The sequence below is a fragment of the Eulemur rufifrons genome, chromosome 16 (genome assembly GCF_041146395.1).
Source record: "Eulemur rufifrons isolate Redbay chromosome 16, OSU_ERuf_1, whole genome shotgun sequence".
Classification (NCBI taxonomy): Eukaryota; Metazoa; Chordata; class Mammalia; order Primates; family Lemuridae; genus Eulemur; species Eulemur rufifrons.
Window position 1 is genome coordinate 29963795 of NC_090998.1, and position 21145 is coordinate 29984939.

The following is a 21145-nucleotide window of genomic DNA, read 5'->3' on the forward strand; positions in this document are numbered from 1 at the left end:
TAGGAGCAAATGAAACACTCTTTTTGAACTGATAGAGCTTACAATTCCAGCGTTCTATTATTAAAAGTAATAACAAAAACAGTATAGTATTTTATCATTGAATTCATAATCAATAGCATAACCTAAAACTGAACTGCACATTTACTGTGGATAACAGCTAGTTCATTCCCATGATTCCAAAGAGTTTTCATTATAATACATACTTACGAAACCAAGTGTCACATTCTATGTATCTAGAAAATATTAACTACCCAAAATGTTACAGAAAGTTGCCAGCAATACTATAACTTTAGGCTATAAAATACATTTCTTGAAGACTTTGATAAATGATTTGTGACATGAAAGTAAACCAAACAACATCTTCATCAATAATTCTGTTACCTTGTTTCATTCTCTAATATTACCTGAAGCCTAGTGTTAGAAAAAAAGAAATCTATCGTGTGTCAGAGTAAAAAATCTGAATTCACACAAGATGACTTCTGACAGAATATTCATGAAACAATCATATATAAATCCTCAAAACATTTTGCTTAGGAAGTGTTACCTTAGCTGTCATTTATGTTTTAGAAGGAGACAAGACAGGGTAGGATTTCATGAAACCGAGATAGCAGTACTACATCTTAGAATATAAAAAAGTTATGCCTGCCAAATTGCATGAGTTAGTGCTAACAACTCATGAGACTTCCCAATGCGTATGTCCTAGTATTGCTAAAATATACATTTGGATCATGTCCCTATTTTACTCTGCCACCTTTCTAAAAGCTGTGAATGACAGAGAAATCAGATGTCAAGATGAGAAGAATTTACTAGTGCAGCAAAGATCCACAGAAAACAAGTATATACGCACATGTCAAAGAAAACTACACACATATACACACACACACACAGCAATATCATCTTACATATCTTTTCTACAGCTATTATTATGAATTAATTATCAAGAACTAACAATTGTGATGGGGGTGTGCAGAAGGATTATTTTCCTTTCTTCCCAATTTTAAATCCTGTTCAGTTGTACAAACTGAACATTGAATCCTAACTATGGACTTTTCCTACTCCTCTTTGAATTAATCTTTACAAACACAAGTTCAGATGCACTAGCAGCTGGAATCTAGAACACATAAATGCAGCTGGGATTCACTCAGCTACAATATTCCTCTAATCCTTGCCATGCTGGTACCAGCACTATGCTTCTGCCTCGATTTACTGATATGCATTCTGGTTCATACTATGGCTCTGGAACCTGCCCTGAACCCCTGGTTCACTTGCCTTAGGCACTGTCATCCAGTCTAGTCCTTCTTGATTCTACCTCATCACGGGATAAACCTTGAACCCTTTCTGACTTACCTTTTCCCTCTTTCTTAAAAGTAATTTAGCTACCAGAATGACAATACAGACAGCTCTCTGATTTCAAACATTGCTGCATCTTCAAAATTCCTGTTTCCCATACCCATAAACTACTCACTGGATTAATTGTCCTGGAAAGGTGAGATAAACTAGAATGAGGATAGATTTTGAAATGTATAAGTACAAATTCAGATATAAATACTTTTTCTACGAGTAATGTAGTCTTCGGAAAGCTAGTTAACCATCTGTGTTCATCTGTAGTAATAAAACCTTCCTCGGATTGTGGCTGTGAGGACAAGAAAAGTACTTGTTCTTTAGAAGGCACTAATTAAGTAGCTGATTCTTTATCATCACCATTATTGGTGGTAGTTTTTTAGGAACTGAGTTGAGCTTACTTCTTGGAATACTGGATTGTGCAAAGCTTATCAAATTTCTATCATAGTTTTTTTCAGGTAATTGCTTAGAATATGACCCTCCCATGTCAGATTTCTTTTTCTTCAAACCCACTATTAAGATCCCAACCTGCCCAATCCAAAACAGCCCCAAGAATGATCTAATCTTGTTAAGTGTTATCTGGGTACTTCCTCTAAGAAAATTCCATGACATGAAGTAATTGTAAGATTTGACTTCTGCCTTTTTCTCCTTTCTTTCCTTTCAAGCACTCTGAATTTCCAAGGGATCAGTGAAATGTCAAAAGTTAGTATAAAAAGAAATTGGAGACAAGTGATATGATTCCTCAACTGTTCGTGCTAATACTCTTGGTCCTTACTGAATCCAGTTTTCATAAATTAGCAAAACTTTCTGCTTTCTCCGGACTTTGTAGATTAATTTCTGCATTTTTTAACACAATAAAAGTGCTCCAAAGTACAATGTTCATGAGGAACTAGCTCATCTTCCTACAGTTCAAGAATTCCTTGTCAAAAAAAGGTATACAAGATTGCCAACCATTTTTCTAACCAATAGTTGGAAAACAGCTTGTCAGTGACATAATCAAAATAAGCTAACAAAAAAATCAACCCCAAACCAAAAAGCAAGCACTGCCCATCAGAGTCTCATTTAACATGAAATGATGCCTCATAGAAAGCCAGTGAACTTTTGAGTCATATAGACTAGAGTTTGAATCCCAGAATCGTAACTAGGTAGCTGGTTGTGACTCCTTGCAAAACTACCAACTCACTGGGCCCCAATTTTCTCATGTGATATATAGGTAACCACTACTTTGAAGGAGTCTTCTGAATATTACAAATAAAACTCTAAAGTACCTGCACACAACAAATACTCTACATGCTAAAGGGCAAATACTTTGAGCAACCCATCATCTCCTGGTTCATACATACTAATCCTTTCCTCTATCAGGTCAGAAGAGACAATTCTCTCTTTATATTAACATCAATTTATTTTTCATTAATAATTCCTTCTCATAGTGTTGGTCAATGGTGTATCAAAGCTTGGGTAATAAAGCTGCAAACAATACAAGCAGTAGGGGGTTCATTGTGCAGAACTTAGAAACAATAATGCAATCTATGAGTATGCAGCCTACCTTTCAATATCACCACACACTAGCAATTCTAAGCAATGTAAAAGATGAATTCTGTCACATTGTGCTCCCATTTGCCCTTGGTAAGCCACTGTTGTTTATTTATTTCTGTTTCTCCTCCTCCTAGCCCCTAACCTTTTAATGGCCCACAAGAATGAAACCACTTTGGAGACAGCAAAGTGTGTTGTCCACAATAGAATTTAACAGAAATAGCTGATAAAGTTCTTGTGTCTACAGAAGTTCCTATATTTTAAAGAAAAGTTCTATGTTTACAGAGGAAATTATTAGCACCCACATAAGTAGAAAAAGATTTAAAGTTGTTCTTCTAGTGTCAGGAGTAGTCTTTCAAAAATCCATTGCTGTTGCATCCCTTAGCTCTTTTAGTCTTCACTTGCTGCACTAACAGTGCAGACTTTAACCATGCGACATAACTAAGAAACTGCCCAATACCAAATAGTTTTTCTATATATTGCCTAAATTAGCATTGCTTCTGATGATGAAGAGCTTCCTTTGACTTTGAAATGGATGGCACTGAAAAAATTATCTTCAGAGCAACATCAACTGGCAATGAAATCACAATCTTAATGTATATAACTGGACATCTCTTCCCAAGCTTGTATTTTAAATGTACAAAAATGAGAATCAAGCATTAACCACAACAATGCTTATGAGATGCTTCTTAATATTTATGAAAGTTTCTTTTCTAAATCTTTGTCTAGATGATTTAAGTTTAGATATGATAATGTTCCATGTGAATATATTTATAGAAGGCAGAATGGCTTTAATTTTATTAGATTCATCCACGTTCAGTGCTGCAGGGTTTAGCTCTCCACTGATTTGATGAATGCAAAGCACTTGGGTGCCACAACAAGAAGTACTATAAAAAAAATCCTAGATATGAATATTCCATTTTCAAATAAGAAATTGAATTAGGAAAAAAAACCTTATAGTGTTGCATGGTCTGGCAAGATCTGCTCCCTGAGGCAACATATCGAATGCAATGCCACAAATTTTACAAAACTAAGGCAAACATTTTACAGCATCATTGCAACTGCTTCAAGTATTTTTAAGGAAAAAAATCCTTATGAGATAAAGGGACTTACTGATACTAAATCAGCCTTTAACATAAGCAGCATCATAAGCCCACTTTAGCCTTTAAGATTAGCTTATGGTAGGTAGGTAGCTCTTTTTTAAAAAAAAATTCAGACAAGTTTTAGATTTAGGGTTGAGTTTGAGTAGAATGAACAGGATTGTCTGGAATGAAAGGAGTACCCTGGAGTCATCCTCAAGCAGAATTGAACTACAAGAAAGTGACATTCACTGATTTTATAAATTTGAATATATCTTTTTCTCTCCATATCTCTGATAACTGGAGCAATGACCATCAACAATATTATCATGACCAAATGAGAGAAGACGTGTAAGAACTTTAAACACATTGAGATTCTTCAGAAAAATAATAGCATTTACTGACAGTTAACTGCATGTCATTTAATCCTCATAACTACTCGATAAGTTAGATATTATTTTTATTCCTATTTCATAGAAGTAGAAACAGGTTATGCTAGCAAGAGGCAGATCTAGGATTTGAACTTTGCAATTAATGTCAGAACCCAAATTCTTGGTCACTATTAATACTACACATTGCCTCAATTATCAGCAACTACTTCTTTGCAACTGCTCTGACTTTTCACCAAATATTTATTCCTTATTGAGATTCTTTCCCAGAACTTGCCCACTCAGTGTGTCCAATTACCTTCTCTCATGCTCCCTTTTCTGTTAAGATATGGAGAAAACAAAGCAGTTTGTGCTTCTAATCTTGATTTTGCCTTTCCTCCAAGTAACTGCCAACCAAGATATAGCGTTCAGCTGAGATAATTTCTGATAGAGGGCAACAAAAATGCATTTTTTCTTATCCCAGAAAGCCTGGTAAATCTGTTTTGTTTGGTGATTGTGGTATGAGGTATGGAGAGAGGAAGGTCACAAGATGAAGTCTGAGAGAGACAGATACAGGGGTTTGTAATCCAGTTCATCCTGTGTTTAAAGTTCTATTTGTTCATAATGTTTTAATTGTGCTAAGAGATTTGGGAGGAAAAAGGGTGGAAAGTCATGCTTAAAATGGCTGTCTAATTAATCCATATTTATTCAATGGCTATTTTGTGTTCAGCCCTATAAAAATATTTAAAAATTGTGTCTCTTTCCAAAAACAAAGCATACAAAGGAACAACTAAAATGACACCAGGGAAACCAGCAACCACTGGGTATAAGTGATAAGGTCTTGTCCAGCTCATCTGGACTGGCTGGATGACAGTTTGGGCTTTCTTCAGAGGAAGAAAATGACAGTCTGTAGACCTCTAAGTTTCTACTACACTCAATTTTCTGATAAAAGCATAGACCAGAGTTTCCTGTTGACATGAAATTCTACTAGCTCAGCAGGGACTCAGTGTGCAACAGAATTTGTGATCTGTTTTCTTCCTTCATCTGCCAGTCAAAGAGATGTGGAAAACTTTATAGATATTTGTTCCTTACTCGTGTTGGTGGTGGGGTGGAGTTTCACAAGATTGGAGAGACATAGAGGGCTGAAAAGCAGACAAACTGAATTGAAATTTAGGATTCTGCTCTCGGATACTAACAGTACAAGCTGCTGGGAATATGGAAATACGTATAAATTCAATTCAAAAATAATAATAATTAAAATAATGATGACACTACCTAAGGAAGTATCTTAGATTTCAGAACAGTATGAGATTTGAAATGAATCTGACATTGTCCTTATTCATGATAACTGAAATAGTCAATGCCATAGGTTAGACATTACTAAATAAAATCCTTTGTAGAGAGCTATAGCAGACTTTTAATATCTAAAATTATTTTTAATAAGTAAAGAGAAACAAAATAGCTACAGGGATAAATGTAGAGAGTATGACTAAAAATAATGGCCCCAAGGTCAATAATACACAAGTGAAAGTTTTTATTACTCTATAATAAAGCTCCTTTGTAGATATTATTCTTCTATAATATTTAGAAAATAAAATTTTTCACTATCTCAAGTCATAAAAATGTATCTCATATTCCAGGAAAAACACAGTGCTGCTTATCCAAAAAAATAAAAAAATAAAAGTTTAAAAATTAGATTTTTATTTCAAAGAATATTTGCATAAAAATTGGATATTGGCTGATTTAGAATGCATCTGTCTCATTTGCTCACAGGGTACCTGAATCCATAAACCTGTCTACTGCAGCTAAACACAGTATTTTAGGGATTGAGACAATGAATGAAAAGTAACAAGCTAACAGCATGGTTCTACAAACAATCAAGGTTGTATTTTCATGTAAATATCTACATCAATAATGACTAAAGTAAGGGAAGTCCAGAATATCCCCTACTAAGAATTAGGCCTAAAAAGAAGTTCCTTTGAAGGTGAAGATATTAAAGGGTTATGAAAACACTTTTGCTTAGTATTTAAATGTGTTCATTCTTAACTGTGAAATTTCATGAGAATTACATGGGTTCATGAGAAAACAAATAACATTTTTATAATTTTCTATTCAATTATTTTTTTGAGACTAAACAAGAAGAGAGATAACATTTTAAAGTGCAATTCAATAATTTCTTTCTACAAGTTTAATAGAAATTTTTGACTGTTAGCAAAATTGCTACATAGTCCACACTAGTTGCCTGTTTCACTCCCTTTCTCTATAGCTATGTTCTCAGGCATACATTCTAAGAGAAATGGTTTATAAAATTGATATAGAGGACAAAATGAATTCAGAAAAACCTCAACTAACTTTATTTTATATGAACCAGGGCTGGCTAGAGTACCAATTTATTGTGGTTATCTGTATAATAAATAATATTTCACCCTTCCTGAAGACCTCAAGCTTTATTTGTCAATTAAAATTCAACATGAGCATAACCCAACAATGGAAAGGTTATGGTGAATATGTCCCTGAATTGATGCCACCCAGAGACAGCAACAAAACCATCCACAAACACCAATAATCAATGCTGATATCTTGGTATTTCAAGTTAAAAGTGAGGAGTCACATAAAAACAGACACAGTAATTTTTTCCAATTGCCTTTGAAATATCTTACTTATTTTTAATTATGGTGGGGCATCTTGTCAAAAAAGTTAACCTTGATTAATTCCACAAATCTTGAAATGTACTAATAAATATGACCTCCAACATCTTGGGTTGTTCTCTTACATACTACTTTGGGTTGCTTGGTTGATTGAAGAAGAGTGTTTGTTTGTTTTATTGTTCTTCTTCAATGACATCAGAGGGCAAAAGACAAGGCCAGATGAGCTAAGTTAAGAACAGTCTTTCTGGAGGCATGCTGAAGAGGAGTGTATCAAAGCCCAAGATGCGAATACTTAGGAAGTTTAGCTGAAGTATTGATCACTGTAAGGAATGTAGCTGCAAGCTACCTTTCTGTGTTCTCTCTTCAGTTGAAAATATTCAATGTTTTATGATGGGACTAGGGGAAGTGGGGGCACAGGAGAAAGTGTTCTGAAAGGTGTTTTTCCAAACACACAGTAGGTTTAACATGAGCTTTTACAGAGATCATAAAAATGGCTAATAAACAGAGGTCTGACAGATAAAAACTGACAATGACTTATAAGTATTTATCTATTAAATTAGCAAAAATGAAAAAGGAGGGACACTAAGATTCATACACAGATTTTAGGAGTATAAATTTTTTATTTATACTCCTACAATTACTATAGCCTTTTAGAAATATAATTTAGAAATATTTAACAAATTGTATAATATGCATATCGTTTAATCCAACATTATTTTTAGGAAGCCTACAGACATATTTTCAAGTCTATATGCAAATGCACTAATGAAGTGCACAGAAAGCTAGATGCCATGTTTTTACATTGCAGCTTTGTTTATGATAAAAAAATGGATGTAACTAAAGGCATGTATTACCAGGAAATTTAAATTAAACTATATGCATACATATAATGGAAAACTTAAAACAAGGTGCTAGTGGCATGGTAATATATATACACAATATATTTAATGAACAAAACATATGATGCAGAGTACTGTACACAGTGTGATCCTACTGTTTTAAAAAAATAATCACGTGTTAGGGAATTAACAGAGAAGAATATAGGTCAAATATCTAATGGTGATTATCCCTAGAGTGCGTGGTAATAGGAGATTCTAACTTCATATTAAATGATTTCCAACTTTTCTTTTTACCATCTTACATTTTATATTTATAATGTAAAATACAAAATATAGCTATTTTAAAATTTGGGAGACATAATACTTATTTTCCCAATACCTGAAAATAAACACTAATAAAATAAAATAAAATAAAAACATTCTGTGGTTTTAGAAAAAAATTATTATGAAGCATACTAATTGTCATTGAGGTGTTCAAAAGTTTTCAGAATATTTTTTCATTGGAAGAGTCCAGATATTCAAACTGATGTCATTCACAAGACAGTCAATAGCCACTACTGAATTATACATAATAAATTGCCAACTATTATAATTCTAATTTGAAAGGAATGAAACTCTATATTTTATATTGCTATTATTCAGAAATTTTTATGTAATCAAGTGTCTGCTTTTAATAAGCTTTTCAGTCATTGCAGTGCATTTATCTACTTGGAGGTTGAGGTTTCTTAATAACAAGGGCAGAAAGTCCAAAAGGCTTACAATGTCAATGTTTACAAGGGCAAACAGGTAAAAAAAAGAATATCTGAGGGAAATCTATCAAGAAAAATAAAAATAATTTGCTGAGATATTTAGAAGTTTGTAAGTACTTATTTCTACAGTGATTTTAATATTGCTGTTCTCCATTTCAAGCTGATATGATTTGTTATTTTCATAATTAGGAAAAGGTTTACATGAGTGGTATCTGACTGTTATTGTATTTCGTAATTGCAAGGTAAAGGCAAATAAAGTATGTGGATATTTTATACTGTGAGAATGAATGCTTGTTTTAAATTTCTAGGGGTGCTTGGTCAGGTTAAAAACAGAGACAACTAGGTTAAAGAGAGCAACAACTAGGTTAAAGAGAGGAACAAAATTGAAAAGACTTCCTAAAAACTAGCATATAAAAATTTATAATACATTACCAACACAGGATCTGTCTGGACTTTGAAAAATTTCAAGAATGGTTACAACCACCATTTTTTTTTTTTTTTTTTTCTGAAATGTGTTCTTGCCTGGAAGCCATGAGGGCAACTAAATGACTATTCATCACCCATTTCTGCATTATGATTTATTGACAATGAGAACACCAGCAAAAATTGTCAAAATCAAATCTGAAAATGTCTTTGTTCCCTTGGCCCCTTCATTCCCTCATCCCTTTCTTTGGCCTGATGACATTCTATCAAAGAAACAGTATGGGGGGTGGGATTTTTTAATACTCTGGATACAAGCACATTTAAATCAAGCCCTCCAGCTTTTCTCTTATTTTAAAAATAATAAACAGTGCATATAAAAATCCTATGGCAAATGAAACATCCTATAAAAGTGTACATAATGGCTTTATCCACTACTGTTAATAATACAACAAAGTTTTTTCTCTGGGTTAAAAAAAGTTACAATTTACCCCAAAATTAATAGTTCTAGGTATATAAGTTTTTTCATTTATGTCCGAAACAAAAGTACAATAGGCCAGGCATCAGTAAGGTGCTCATTTCAGTTTCCAGGTATATCCTACTATATACATTCAAAGAAATGTTTAAGCAATGAAACAACATCAAAGAATGACTTACCCTCCTTTAATATAGTCAAGGAATGAAACTTCTGTCTCTACCAAGAAAGAGAGTAAAGTTACCTGAAGAAAAAAAAGCCAAAAACAGAATTACCTGATAGTACTGATTGTAACCCCAAATGGACTCCAAACTATTAGAGAGAAAATCATATTTCCTAGCATTCTGAAATTCTCTAAAGATATTATCCTTTATTAAAATCTGCTAGGACTGATTGTTCTTACATTTCAAATTATCTGAAGAAAAGGGACCAAAAAAAAAAAATTAACTCCTTTCTATGATCAGTTTACTTCCTTTGAAGAATAGAATGAAAATTATGTTCAAGGACACTGTGTTACTTCCTATTTTAGATAAAAGGAAAGATGAAAGGGAGTCAGAAAATGGTTAAAACTAAAAAACCAAAATCAGTGAGCTAAGCTGTAGAAGAAGAGATGTGTGTTTTTGTCTTGGTCCTGTAATGAGGACATCTAATATTTTAAGTGTCTTGCTTTACAGAAACCTTTGAAAAAACAACTTGGAGAAAACTTAGATTTTGCTTTTCCCAAGAACAGTTAATCTTAGGAAAACTCTTTTCAGCATATTTTTTCTCAAAAGAGGATGATATTGATTTTTTTATAATTTTTAGACACTTACATCTTTGTATCCTTCTGTACTGATTTAGTCCATCATTCCCACAGAGTTGTCAATTTTAATGCACTATAAATGAGCACTTTCACATCCCACAAAATGAATCTTAACAGTTAAATGTAGCCTATAAAGAGTTTAGTATTTCTTACTATCACTTAAATTTTTCATGTCTGCCCATTTCTCTGCACTCTGATTCCACTGAATGAAGAAATCGTTACAAAACTTCAGCTTCCCCCGGAAGCCTTACAAGCCCTAGGATAACCTGCAGGAAGCCAAGCCACTTCTTCCTCTAAGGTGTACTCCACTACAATCACTCTGCTAGGAAGTTAATTTTTCTATTACATTCCTTCATATTAAAATCTTTTTTTTTTAATTTATTTGTTTGTTTTTCAGCTCATTATGGGGGTACAAAAGATCAGGCTATATACATTGCCCATGCCTCTCCATCCCCCCGAGTCTGAGCTTCAATTGTGTCCATTCCCTAGACAGTGCACATCACACTCATCATGTAGGTGTGCACCCCTCCCCTCCCCCCACCCCATCCCCCCCAGTCAGAACTTCAAGTGTGTCCATTCCCCAGGCAGTGCGCATCGCACTCATCAAGTAGGTATACACCCATCCCTTCCACCCAGCCCCGACCTCTGTCCGATACCCAATTGGTATTAATCCCAAATGTGCACTCAGAGAAACCAGTTTGCTGGTGAATACATGTGGTGCTTATTTTTCCATTCTTGGGATACTTCACTTAATAGAATGGGTTCCAGCTCTCTCCAGGAGAACCAAAGAGATGCCATATCGCCATTATTTCTAATAGCTGAGTAATATTCCATGGTATACATATACCACATTTTGCTAATCCATTCATGAATTGATGGGCATTTGGGTTGTTTCCACATCTTTGCGATTGTGAATTGTGCTGCTATAAACATTCGGGTGCAGGTGTCTTTTTTATAGAATGACTTTTGTTCTTCTGGGTAGATGCCCAGTAATGGGATTGCTGGATCGAATGGTAGGTCTACTTGAATCTGTTTAAGGTATCTCCACATTGCTTTCCACAGGGGCTGCACTAGTTTACAGTCCCACCAGCAGTGTATGAGTGTACCTATCTCTCCACACCCACGCCAACATGTATAGTTTTGGGACTTTTTGATAAAGGCCGTTCTCACTGGAGTTAAGTGGTATCTCACTGTGGTTTTGATTTGCATTTCCCTGACGATTAGAGATGTTGAACACTTTTTCATATGTTTGTTAGCCATTTTTATATCTTCTTTTGAAAAATTTCTATTCATGTCCTTTGCCCACTTTTTGATAGGGTTGTTCGATTTTTTCTTACTGATTTTCCTGAGTTCTAAATAGATTCTTGTTATCAGTCCTTTATCTGATGTGTAGTATGAGAAAATTTTTTTCCATTCTGTAGGTTGTCTGTTTACTCTCGTGACTGTTTCTTTGGCTGTGCAGAAGCTTTTTAATTTGATCAGGTCCCATTTATTTATTTTTGTTGCTGCTGTGATTGCCTTAGGGGCCTTCTTCATAAATTCTTTGCCTAGGCCAATGTCTGTAAGAGTCTTTCCTACGTTTTCTTCTAGAATTCTAATAGTTTCTGACCTAAGGTTTAAGTCTGTTAACCACCGTGATTTAATTTTTGTGACGGGTGAGAGCTGTGTGTCCTGTTTTAGTCTTCTACATGTGGATATCCAGTTTTTCCAGCACCATTTATTAAATAAGGAATCTTTTCCCCAGAGTATGTTTTTGTCTGCTTTGTCAAAGATTAGATGGCTACATGAGGATGGTTTTATATTTGGATTTTCTGCTTTGTTCCACTGGTCTGTGTCCCTGCACTTGTGCCAGTACCAGGCTGTTTTAAGAACCACAGCCTTGTAGTAAAGTTTGAAGTCTGGCAAATTAATACCTCCCATTTTGTTTTTGTTGTTTAAGATTGCTTTTGCTAAACAGGGTCTTCTCTGGTTCCATACAAAGCGTAAAATTATTTTTTCTATGTCTGTGAAAAAAGATGTTGGTAATTTAATAGGGATTGCATTGAATCTGTAGATAACTTTGGGCAGTATAGACATTTTAACAATGTTGATTCTACCGATCCATGAGCATGGTATGGTTTTCCACCTATTTACATGTTCTGCGATTTCCTTCCTCAGTGTTTCATAGTTATCCCTATAGAGGTCCTTTACCTCCTTAGTTAAATATATTTCTAGGTATTTTATTTTCTTTGTTGCTATTTTGAAGGGTATTGAGTCCTTAATTTGGTTCTCTGTTTGACTGTCATTGGTGTATATGAATGCCTCTGATTTGTGTGTATTGATTTTGTATCCTGAGACTTTGCTGAATTCATTGATCGATTCCAGGAGTCTCTTGGTTGAAACCTTGGGGTTTTCTAGATATAACATCATATCATCAGCAAAGAGTGAGAGTTTGATCTCTTCTGTCCCTATTTGGACTCCCTTGATTCTGCTCTCTTGCCTGATAGCTCTTGCAAGGACTTACAATACTATGTTGAAAAGTAATGGGGACAGTGGGCAGCCTCAATAGACGCAGAAAAAGCATTCAACAAAATTCAACACCTTTTTATGATAAGAACACTTAACAAAATAGGCATAGACGGGGCCTATCTAAAAATGATACAAGCCATATATGACAAACCCACAGCCAACATCATACTGAATGGGGAAAAACTGAAAGCATTCCCACTTCGAACTGGAACCAGACAAGGCTGCCCACTGTCCCCATTACTTTTCAACATAGTATTGGAAGTCATATTAAAATCTTAAGTGAAACTTCGCTCAGTTTTCAGTTGCTTCTAGTCTATTTTATATTTATAAAAATATACTGTTTTTCATCAATTTAAATCTTTAATGAATAACATGAAATTTGACTTACTGTTCCAGAATTAGTATATTTTTTCTTTTTTCCTTTCTTTTTGGGATTCACCACCTTAAAAAGCAGATAAAACAATTAAAATGTGTTAGGTTTTATATCGATTTTTTTTTTTAATTGTGCAGTTCAGCCTGCTGCCTTCACTTCTTATGCACGTATTCATTTAGAAATGCCTTCAGTTGACACTTGGACAGTCATTTGGTCAAAAGTTCTCTGCAAAAGTTAATACTAACCGTCTTTTAAAAAAATCTTTTGAAAGTAATATTCTTCTCAACTTTATGCATTGATTAATTTTAACCATCTGCATCATCTTGACATGATAGAGACCTTTAATATCCAAGGTTCTAAATAATAATAATTGCTTTATAGAAAAATTAGGGGTTGCTAAAGAAAAGTATATTCCAGTGGCATTTTTATTAGATTAAACTAATACAGTAAATCACCCAATGTGTGAATATTTAAGGGATCTATCGACCTAGCTATTGCTTTATAATTGTAGTAATTTCCAAGAGATATTCATGCTACTTAATAATTGGCAAAGGTCTGGTTTGTGGACATAAGACTGAATTTTTGACTATTTGTTCCATGAGGAAATATAACTGCACTTCTGTATTGCACAAGACACTGGGGGATATAGGGACTATTAAGATGAGTAAGACCTGTTAATCTAAGAGGATAAATATATACATAAGTGCCTTAAGAGAGAATCCTTCAGATCATCTCAATTCAAAATATGGAGAAAACATCTGACAGGGAAAGAAAGATGGAAGAATTTATGAATAAGTATTATCTGAACTAGAATTTATTAATTTAAACTAGGGCTCCAATAAAAAGACATCAACAAATACAAGATTCTAGAAAGAGGAAAAAGGAACTGACCCAGGTGGGCTGGAGCAGAGAACACACACAAAGAGATTAAAAGTGAATCTGAGAAAGTGAGCTGAGCTGCTAAGGAGATCCTTAATAGTAGGGTAGGGAGTCTGGGTGTTAGTCAACTGAGGTTTAAATGCGAGAATGATAAAATCAGTCTACAGGATAGAGTTGGAAGGAGAGAAACTGGAGGCAACAGTTAGGGTCCTATTTTAAATCATCCATGAGAGGAGTAATAAAGCATTAAATAAGGCAGTACCATTGAAAATGGCTCACAAAAGATGCTGAGAAAATTGAGCAAACTGAATTTGGCAGATTTAAGAAGAAAACATAAAGGTGAAATTGACTCATCTGCTCATTCATTCAACACATTAATGTTATTATTTATTGCAGAAAACCCTGACTGCACACATTCTGCAGGAAAACACACAGCACTCAGGAGGTCAGGCTTCATCAGCAGGGTGGAACATTTTTCAGCCTAAGTAAATGGTTCCATGGTTATGCCATTAAATACGGAGAAGGTGGTTTGGGGGAGAAAGGTAAGGTTTGATCTTGAGATTTGAGGAATTCCTCAGTTCCTCAAAATTATTGAAGAAACACTGTACTTATAGGAAAATCAGGGAATAAAATAAATTCAATCAAAAGTTAAATAATAAGTTCAGTGATATATTTTCCTGAAAAATTGTATTTCAGTATTTTTCTATCTAAAAATCATCCATCTAGCACTATATCTATTGTATAGAAGAGAAGGTTTTCCCTGAATTTTAGGAGTGAATTTGTAGTAGAATTTCATGATCATTTCTCAGTTCATATTAATCTTTTTGGCTTTCAGCATATAATAATTTTATCATCACATAGGAATTAGATTATTTGATTTTTAAATTAAATTACATAAAGATTTGTCATTTAATCACATAGGACCATTTTAATCACTAATAATGCATCTGATAGAAAAATAATAATAAAATTATATAATATGTAAATACAATAGCATTTATCATTTATAAAGCCAAATAATGGACCAGGGAAGCACTTTCAGAATGATGGAGTATGGATTTCTAAATGTTTGGTTCCCTATAAATACAATGAGAACACTAGCAAAAATTGTCAAATTGACTTTTTTTCATGAATCTAGAAATCAATCAAAAGCTTACAACAATCTTGATGATCATTCAGTCAAGAAAATGGGTGAATCTCACTGTGGCATCTTAACTTGTCTTATTCTGGTCCCACTTTTCCCAGCTCTGTAGCAGCAATGAAAGCAGCAGCCTGGCAACCACAATAGCTGTGAAAACCAGCAGTCTAAAAGCCACTGCAGGGGACAGAATGGGTATGGAGTTCATCAAAAAGTGTTTGAGGTGATTAATATGCTAATTACCCTGATTTGATCCCTATATAAGGTACTAATATATCTGTATGGTAACACCACACTGTGTTCCATTAATATGTATAATTAATATGAATATTAATAATTAATATTAATATGTATCAAAAACAAAATAAAACTTTTTAAAAGTGTCATTTCCAGAGAATTTTCATTAATTGACTTGTTTGGAAGCTCCCTTGAAAAGCCCTTTGATGGGGCTGGGGCTTGTCATTATTTCACTGACTCAAAACTTGCTCAGTGGGAAAAGCTCTATTTCCAGGGCATTTGTTGAAAACAATCAGTGGCAATCGTTTAATAGCATATGTGCTGGAGGTGATAATATAATCTGGGGCGATTAAGAGGCTAACCTTGCCCCCCAAAAAAGGAAAATCTGGGGAATAAGATGTCTAATAGAGGGCTTTTAAAAACTCTGGCATATTGCTGGGAATCTAGAAGGTTGTGCACTTATGATGGGCTGTACACACGTCCAGGAAAGACTTAAGGAAAGCTTAATCCTTCCTCTCTGGCTGACTTCAAGTCTCTGCTTCAATAGCAAGTGAAAGCTATGGCAAAGTTTTATACTGTTGGCGCATATAAGGAGTGTCCCAAGGTACACAAATCTCTGTCAAATCATCTGCTGATCACTAAACTAACCAAGCAAAGACTTTAGTGACCCACACAACAAAGAGCACAGATTTTATAGAATTACTCCATGAAAATCATTAAATAAACAGCAGCAAATGCAAACCCTGGAGAAGGTGCGGGATCTGCTTTCCAGTGTTGCTACACTATATTATTTAAAATGTCCAGCATTCAACAACAACAAAAAAAAATACAAGGCATGCAAAGAAACAGGAAAGTAGGACCCAAAATGTAGTCAATAGAAATTTTCCCTGGGGACTGGTAGATAAAAGATTAGGTAAAGTCTTTAAATCAGCTATTATAGATATGTTGAAAGAAGGAATCCATGTATAAAGAATTGAAGTTTGAAACAATGTTTTACCAAATAGAAAATACCAACAAATAGATAAAAATTATTAAAAAAATAGAAATAGATATTCTCAATGTGAAAAGTACAGCTGAAATGAAAAATTCACTAGAGGGGTTCAACAGAATATTTGAGCTGGCAGAACAAATAATTGGTAATCTTGAAGATATCTCAGTTGAGATTTTCCAGTTTGAGGAACAAAAAGAAAAAAAGAATGAAGAAAAATGAACAGAGCCTAACATAGTACCAAAAAGGGGAGGGGGTCATAAAGAATTATTTGAAGAAATAATGGCTAAAAATTTCCTTGGTTGTCTTTTCAAAACTTAATCTCTTACATGAGTGCAGAAAATGAAGTTTCTAATGTATTGGAGCAACAGCTATCCACAGAAATCCTGAAACTATTCACAACAGTCTTGCAGATTTTCTTCAGACTGATCTCTTCTATTGATAATATGTGTAATAAGAAAACATTTATATTTGAAGTTATGGCCTTCCAGGGTAAATAATCATTTTTAAGCTTCTTTGTCATCTCATCGGATGTGGCACCAGTCGTCTCATTAAGCAAGCTTTGTTGGACTAGAGAGAGTGGGGACTGACTGACGCCAAAGATCAGAAAACTTTATAAAAGCTAAAGAAACTCAAAGCGGTTGATCTCTGGAGGGTTACGTGGTGACTGGATGACCCTTAAGTACAGGAGAACTAGTATGCATGTGTTGTTCCTTCTCAGCCTTGAGGTTAGGCAGATAAAACAGGCATTTACAAATTATAACCTGTATTTGCATTACTTTCATTACTTGTTTAGAGCCTTAGTATTCTTCCCTTGAAAGACTCAGATGGAAGAGATTGATCCATTACTCCACCTTTGGATTTGACTGAGCAACATTTTGGGGCTAAGTTTGGCCTCTTTGTAATAATTTCATAGTCTACTAAGTATACTACTCTATAGAGTACATATCAGTGTACACTAAACATATTTTATGTTCGTCTTTCCTGCTAGACACTGAAATTTTTATTCATCTCTATATTCCCAGGGCCTAACATAAAACCTAGAATATAGAAACCACTTAATATAAACTTTTTCTGAAGTTAATGAACAAAATATGACTACTTTAGCCCAGTAAAAAGGTTGTACAAGGAGATTTTTCCACTCTAAAAAGAGGTTAATTTTAGTGTCAACCTGGCAGAGAAGAGTTACCATTATTAATTAAATACTGAAATAGTCCCCTTTGCTGTCACATATATTAACTTTTAAAATTATAGAGAATGTATGGATAACATAGCTCAAGAATTAACAATGTTAAACATACCATATGCTCTACACATATCTGGTGTTTAACTAGCAAGGGGTTTAAGCTAGAAATAAGTCCAATGCATTTGCTTTAATAACTTCAATTTCTTCAATGACTGCATATGACCTTGTCATTCCCTTGTCCTCTCCTAAATAACAGTGAAGCTGCCCAGACATGCTATGCAGACCACAGCCCATTTCCTAACCCTATATTGACACAACTAAAATGGCTATTTTCCTATTTTTATTAAGAGAGATTGGGGAGGAGGTCGGTAGGAAGGCAAAATATAAAAGCTGAAGCTTAAGAAACAATGAATTTGTGTCCATATTGAATTTTTTTAAAAAATAAGAAATTGTTTTATAAGCAAGAATTTAAAAATCTCTCAAAACAGATTTAAAAGACCATGTGACTTGAAGAAAAATAATATTATTTAATCTAAGAAACAAGTCTACTCAATAACTTTAAATGTTCTTACACATACTGATACTCAGTTAACCTTTAGCAATTATCCTTTGCAAAATCCATATTTTTAAAGCATAAATTTACTTATTCCAGTGGAAAATAATGGTAAAATAAAATGCCTCTTACCTCATATACATTGAACTGTGATTGTCCTCTAGACAGCTCCCTATAGCTTGTTGTAAATTCTCCAATAAAATCATGACTAAAATTAAGAAGAAAAAGTATATAGTATTAGCTTACGTATATTTGTCAATTATATTTTAAAGCTTTTTAGAAAGGTATAGTTTAATCATTATGAAAGAAATGCTTTATATTATTATGAACATACTTATATTTTAAAGGACTGATACCTAATTGCATTGTTCTTTAATCCAAAATCATGTATACTCGACAATTACATTTTATTAATATTCAAATATTTAATTTATCTCATCAAGATTAACATTTCAAACAAGCATAGTTTTAATAACTCATGTCTCAAAAACATTACATTGTCTATGTTATCCAAATGATTAATTATGTATTAGGATGAAAATGGGAGACACTTGAAATTTATTAGTATCCATATCTATAATCACAAATATAATATACAGAAATCTTCAAACTTTCCTATGGCCAAAGTATAGTTGGATGCTATTTTTAAAGGGGTATGACATGTTAACAAGGAAAATAGCCACCAAGCCTTTTTTTTTAATAATAATAGTCAATAAGTACTTTGCTAATACCAACATGGTAATTCTTAATTCATCACCCTAAGCAATCATCATTGCCTTCTCAGGTGCCTTCTCAGTGTAGGGAAGGAGAGTAGGGATTGAGTCAATCACTATGTATCAGTTCTCACTAATCAATGTGATTACCTAGGTTGACCTATACAACTACAAAAAACATGTTAAATTTTCACCAATTTAGAGCAGACTTGTATTTTACTCCTCTGAGTTAATTTAATGGCAAATACTAAGTTGAACACACACTGCTAAGAAATAAGTGCACAAATGCTAGTATTTAGTGCAATGGTGAAACATAATGTGTCAGAGGAAGAAGATATAGATTGTAGAAGCTAAAGTAGTATAATAAACATAAAGGATGTCACAGTAGCTATTTGTATCACAGAATTCAAGTTTGGTCCATTCATTTTGCAAATGCAACCTGTTCGTTCGTTGCCATAAAAATGGTTTTTCTCCAAACCCCCATCTAGTTTAATGTTTAGCTGTGAATCACTTAAAATCCATGAACCTTCCAAGGACCTGGTGACCAGTAATAAGCAACAAATAAGTTGTGCTTAACCAGCCAAAATACTGATTTCTAAAGATGGGATTTGGAAGAGAAAAAAATGCTAGCTTCCTTTAACTTTAGTAGAGTTTTTGCAATAAGGATTGTTTTTAAAAACTTATTTGAGGTATATTTCATTTAGATATTCAGTCTCCCAGTTCTCCCTTACTAAAAATCTTATACATACATCACCATATTTTATATGGGATATTACTATTTATACCAGTATCATCTTGACCACTTACAGATTAAACTTTCAGAAGCAGATTTACACCCATGAGTATGGAAAATCAAAGAAGATTGTCGATTGTGATATATTCATATTTATGAACCCAAAGCTCTAGATCTCACTCTTTCAAGTTACACAAGGAAAGTTACAAAGCAGTACTTTAGTGTTAGTACATTTCTTATGAAATCTGGTAACACTGGTTTAATCAGAACAAATGAAATAATTCTCTTTGACCTTCAGAAGTGGAAGTCCATACCCATGATATCTCTCACTATTCTGTTTGGAATCCATCCTCCTCCATTGCTATTCACGTTTCACACATCTTAATAATCACTGAGATAAAAGGTTCTATTAGAGTACTTCAAACGCACCACTTTGATGTTGAAAGGTGTGGACAAGGCTTTTATAACCAGAGCTCACCACAGCAGTGGTGGGAACCTAACAGAGTGGCCTTAAAAAATGCCGGGATTATTTGAGCTCTGATGGTAGTTTTCTGATTGTGCTCATCTTACCCCTGATGGGTTAATTGTCTAAATCTAATGTTCAGCTCTTAATTGTTAATACTAAATTCCTACCAGATAACGCTTATCAAAAACTTGGTAGAGGGAAGCAATATTTACCAGTCTCCAGTAAATTCAATTGCTCAATCAAATCTCAAGGACATGTTCTACATCCATTTGGAAAAAGCCAGTCTAAGGAGTGGCAAATCTGGACCCTGCTGAAATGGTTGGGTTTACCAAACTACACATTGACGTGCCCATCTTGAAGTCATGCGGTAACTTTCTAAGTAGCAGTTCTTTGATATTTGGTTCTGCTTTGTTCATGTTAAATTTGTTACTCTCTACAGAATTGAGTAATGAAGAACAGGTCTAGAATATTCCCCTTTGGTGTCAATACTAGGAATATGTGTTTCTGTGCTGACTTGGACTTCCTGTTCTGAAACAACTCTGTTTATCATGAAAAGGAGAGAGCTTTCTCCTCGCATTAGTTGTCAGACATCTTACAGCCAAATGTGTGTGGGCCATCTCTAGAAAGATACGTCTTCGTGATGTGCTGTCCTTGGCGGACTTTTCAGATTTTTCACCCTTATCATTCCTATGCTTCAATTTCCTCTGACTGTTTAGTTTATTGTCTTACACGCATCCCTACAAGCTGCCTTAGATTCCTTTCAGAATAAGATAGGGAATAAATAAATGAAACGATGAATAAAACACTTGCCCCCCCATTCTAAATCTTGTTCAAATGATTATTTTGAATATAACACCAAATTTGCATGTCATATAAATGCAATGCTATCCATGTGCTGTAGAGGAGAGTGTGTACTGAGTCACAAATTGCATTTTGGCCTCCAAGGCAACATTTCTGTGAGATAAAGAAAACTACAAGATTGTATTCATTCAGCATCCAGAGAAATAGATGATCCAGAAATGAGGATTCGCCAAAGGTCATAAACATAAGGCGGTAGAGATAACAATAAAATAGCCAACCCTAGATAGAAAATGCTTTGTCTCAAGAATAAATCTGA

At 34.1% G+C, this 21145-nt stretch overlaps 1 protein-coding gene across 4 annotated transcripts in view; it reads right to left on the minus strand.

Moving 5' to 3' along the window:
• CPNE8 (copine 8) overlaps positions 1–21145 on the minus strand; it is a 228374-nt gene that overhangs the window by 73448 nt on the left and 133781 nt on the right. For all 4 annotated transcript variants that reach the window (XM_069489292.1, XM_069489289.1, XM_069489290.1 and 1 more), the window contains 3 exons: positions 18249–18324; positions 13151–13204; positions 9635–9696 (listed from right to left, as the gene is read on the minus strand). In XM_069489292.1, coding sequence (XP_069345393.1) covers positions 9635–9696; positions 13151–13204; positions 18249–18324 — 192 coding nt within the window. The remainder of the gene's footprint in view (positions 1–9634; positions 9697–13150; positions 13205–18248; positions 18325–21145) is intronic.